The 3,790-nt window shown below is 36.6% G+C and overlaps 1 protein-coding gene across 1 annotated transcript in view; it reads right to left on the reverse strand.

Moving 5' to 3' along the window:
- Positions 1 to 2,776: 2,776 nt before the first annotated feature.
- LOC102296359 (transmembrane protein 147) overlaps positions 2,777 to 3,790 on the reverse strand; it is an 8,815-nt gene continuing 7,801 nt past the window's right edge. Inside the window, exon 8 of the mRNA XM_005943810.2 lies at positions 2,777 to 3,538. Coding sequence (XP_005943872.1) covers positions 3,418 to 3,538 — 121 coding nt within the window. The 3' untranslated portion in view covers positions 2,777 to 3,417. The remainder of the gene's footprint in view (positions 3,539 to 3,790) is intronic.

The raw sequence follows: 3,790 nt of genomic DNA on the forward strand, positions 1-3,790 counted from the left end.
TTTGGGGGGGAGGGGGTAGAAATGACTGAAAGATTAATTGGCTCTGTTTTGAGTTTTGTTCAAAAAAGAATGACTTCATATAGGAAAAATATATATCACATATGCAGGACACCTTAAACTAGTTTTTTAATTAAGCAGCAAGGCAGAACAAAGTCGGGCTGTATCAAGACACGAGGACTAAACCCCAATTCAACCAGACCCAGAACTGATCCAGAATTAAAACAGGACTACAACAGTTCAAAATCAGGACTACTGAGGACTTAACCAAGACAGAACCAGAATCAGAACTAGATGATAGTAGCACTAAAAATCATCATAGACCTGCACTACACTTATTTTTTTAATTCTACCAAAGTACAATATTTAGATTGAGAAAAGTTTATATAATTATTTAGCCTTGTTGTGCAAACAAGCCTGCATAACTTAATAAATATAGAATTTGAAAAATAAACCTAAAAAGAAACACTAGGTACGAGATACATGAGGACCTATGATACGGTGATACTTTTGGTAAACAACCATTTGACTAACATGTGTGTCTCACCTGCTCTTGTTCATCTCTGTTCTGTCCTCATTCTCCATCTCCCTCTCTGTTCCTCTCTCTCCCTCTTTGTGCTGACAATCATCAAATATACAGTTGAAACCAGATATTTACAAACTCTTCAGATAAAAACACAAACTTTTTTAATTGTAACATCAAATCAGACTAAATGTTTATTTTTTTTAGATTGATAAATATAAAAAACATATTTGTTAACTTTAAGAGTAAAGAGAGAAATTGTCTGTATTTCTTAATTGTAAATGGCACCAAATTGTATTCAAAATTGAGCCACACTTATGGAGCTCCACAGTTCTTTTCCTGGTGTTTTGGTTGACATCTCTTGATTTTCCCATGTCAAAGAAACAGGCTCTGTGTTTTGCCTTATATGCATCCACAGCTGTGCCACCAATTTACTCACATGGACTCTACTAACCTATCAGAAGCTTCTTCAGCTCAGAATGGAATCGTCTGGAGTTTTCTTATTAATTAACAATAAACTTAGTGTACATGTACTCCTAAATTTGATGAAAGTGATAAAAAATAGAAAGCTCTGTCTCTCTTTATTCTGACATTTAACTAATTCAAAAGATATTTCAATATTTATCTAAAACAAAAGTTTACTCTAAATTGATGTTGTACAGTAAAAATGTTTTATGTTTTCTCCCTAAAGTGTAAATATCTGGTTACAAATGTGAATATCCTGCTGTGTACTGAAATCCCTCTTGTTTTGCATAGAAATATACTGAACAACATACAAAGCATAATATATAAAATAACATTTACCTGAGTTTTTTCTTTGAAAGAAGCCTCTAATGTCCATTCTTATATTTCAGTACATAACTGAAACCGATTTAGTCGGGGAGGGTAAGAACTGAAAATATGAAATAAACACACGTAAGCTAAGAATCTCTAAAAAAAATAGCATTTGTTCGGCTTTTCATTTCGCCATTTGTTGATTCACTTGAAGAGCAAGTAACGTAATATGGGTCAAGTGATCAGTTTGATATCAATCTTTCGTGATGCACCGTCATATTTACATTATTTGTACGGTACGAATGATTTGCTTTGGTACCTGGTCAAACTTAAGCTCTCCTTAGTATGGCTGGCTCCGTTTCTCCAACAGCGCACTCACAGGCAGCAGCTGCCCCGCCCCCTCGCTCAGTCGCTTAGTGCCTGAGCTCGGATCATACCAATATCAGGGGGGATTCACGCACAGTCGTAAATTCCCACAGTGTGCACTATGTGCTTCGAATATTGTGTGTACTTTTTGTTTTATACAGTTGTCAGCCAGGCATCTAACTATGAAAAAATTACACTCCAAAAGACCCCGGGGGTTGCTTCTGACAAAACAACCCGGGCTTAAGCCCAGTAAGCCACCCCCACGCTCCGCCCCTGAATGCACGGCGTTTCTGGGTACACCGGCTTCCGCGAGTGTGACATCACGCTCCAAAGCCCTATTTTGAGCGACGAAAAAATAAGATATAATTTTATTTTTATATTTCAAAATCACAATCTTCCAATTTAGAACTACAAGTTAAAAAAAAGAACTAAACACAAATAAAATACACTTCAGCTAAATACTTCTAATTTATTTTCCCAAACCACCCGGAGCCGCAAAATAAAGACTAAAGAGCCGCGGGTTGTCGACCTCTGGGCTAGACGTTGTATCTTAATCCATTGGAAATCTTCAAAGACACCTTCAGTTTCTTTTTGGTTTCGAGATGTTATGTCATTTCTTAAAATTGCAAAAGATAGGCCTAGCAGCAAAGGCCGAATATGTCGTGTCTGGGGCTCCTTTGTCAACTATTGCAAGTCACTGAACGTTTTACCAGCTGATTAATATTATCCCCCCCCCCCCCTTTAATGAATTTTTTAAAACTGTACTTTATTTAACGTGTGCGCGGGGAACAGCTTGTATTGTAACTGTAAACGAATAATGTATATTCCTCTTTCTCAATAAAACTATTTAAAAAAAAAAAAAAAACCCCAAAAAGTGGTAACCACGGCACCCACCGTGCTGGTCATGAACAAATTCAATTAAAAAGATGAAAAACAGAAAATGAGAGTTACTCTAAAGTGATTTTTAACCCCAGATGATCGGTTAATGCCTGCAAAGCCCAAAGTGTGAATCTTTGAATACAAAAGAAACCAAGGAAACAATGCTTAGATTGTTTTCTTGAGATAGCTGCAACTGTGCTTTATTAAAAACAAATTAGGCTGATTGTTAAAGGACAGTTGAGAGAAAGAATACAAAGACATTTATTCATGTCAAAATCACAGAACCTGTCATTAATTTTACAACAAGGCATTTCTGATTTTTTATTTAGACCTCAAGTCTTTTCAATAATTAGAAAAAAAAAGTCCTAGAATGCATGTTTTTACTACTTTTATACAAACAAAAAGACACATGTGGGCAAACAAACTACTGATGTCATTTATTTGTTATATATTAAACTTCTTACGTTGAGCATTAATGCTGGAAAACATTTAAAACTAAATATGCTGTTAACTAAGTCTTGATTCATTTGATATAAAAGTCACATTTCCATGAAACCAACACAGCTTAGATAAGCCAATCGTATTACAGAAGCCTTCTGATGTCACCACCGCAGCTCTGCAGCTTCAACAGATGGACTGAAAGCACACACAGTTTTTAACAATGGGTTCATCACAATAAACTGGGAGCACTGGTAAGTGTTCCAGGCAGACCTGCCCAACTTCTGCTCAATATCAACTGTAGTTTTTCAGCCATCTTAAATGTTGTATGGTGACAGCAAGACTGATGTGGTGTATGCTCCTGATTCAGGACAACCCCGGTCCTATCAGGACCAGAAAGACTGTCAAAGGCTTTGGCCCGGTGGGGGGGTTAGGGTTATTTAGTTGGAGTGAACCAGAGTGACAAAGAGGAAAAGCGAGCACAGAGAGATGGCCCCAGTCAGCACGGCTTTCACCAGCAACACTGTCCAGCTGCCCAACAGGAAGACATGAACGAACAACCTGAAGACAAAACCAGGGAAAATGTGTGTAAGTTTCAAATTAAAAGAGCAAAACAACACTGCTCAAACACACAGAGGGATAATTAGTATATTCAAAACATTTATTCAAACTCTGACCCCATTTTCTACTCACTCCACTCACACCAACAGAACAAGAAACTTTTCTTTGCAAGAGTTTCTAAAGATGCCAAACTGCCAATCATATATATATATACGTATATATATATACGTATATATATATATATATATATAT

The sequence above is a fragment of the Haplochromis burtoni genome, unplaced genomic scaffold (genome assembly GCF_018398535.1).
Source record: "Haplochromis burtoni strain Fernald_Lab_line unplaced genomic scaffold, NCSU_Asbu1 Contig_373, whole genome shotgun sequence".
NCBI classification, from domain to species: Eukaryota; Metazoa; Chordata; class Actinopteri; order Cichliformes; family Cichlidae; genus Haplochromis; species Haplochromis burtoni.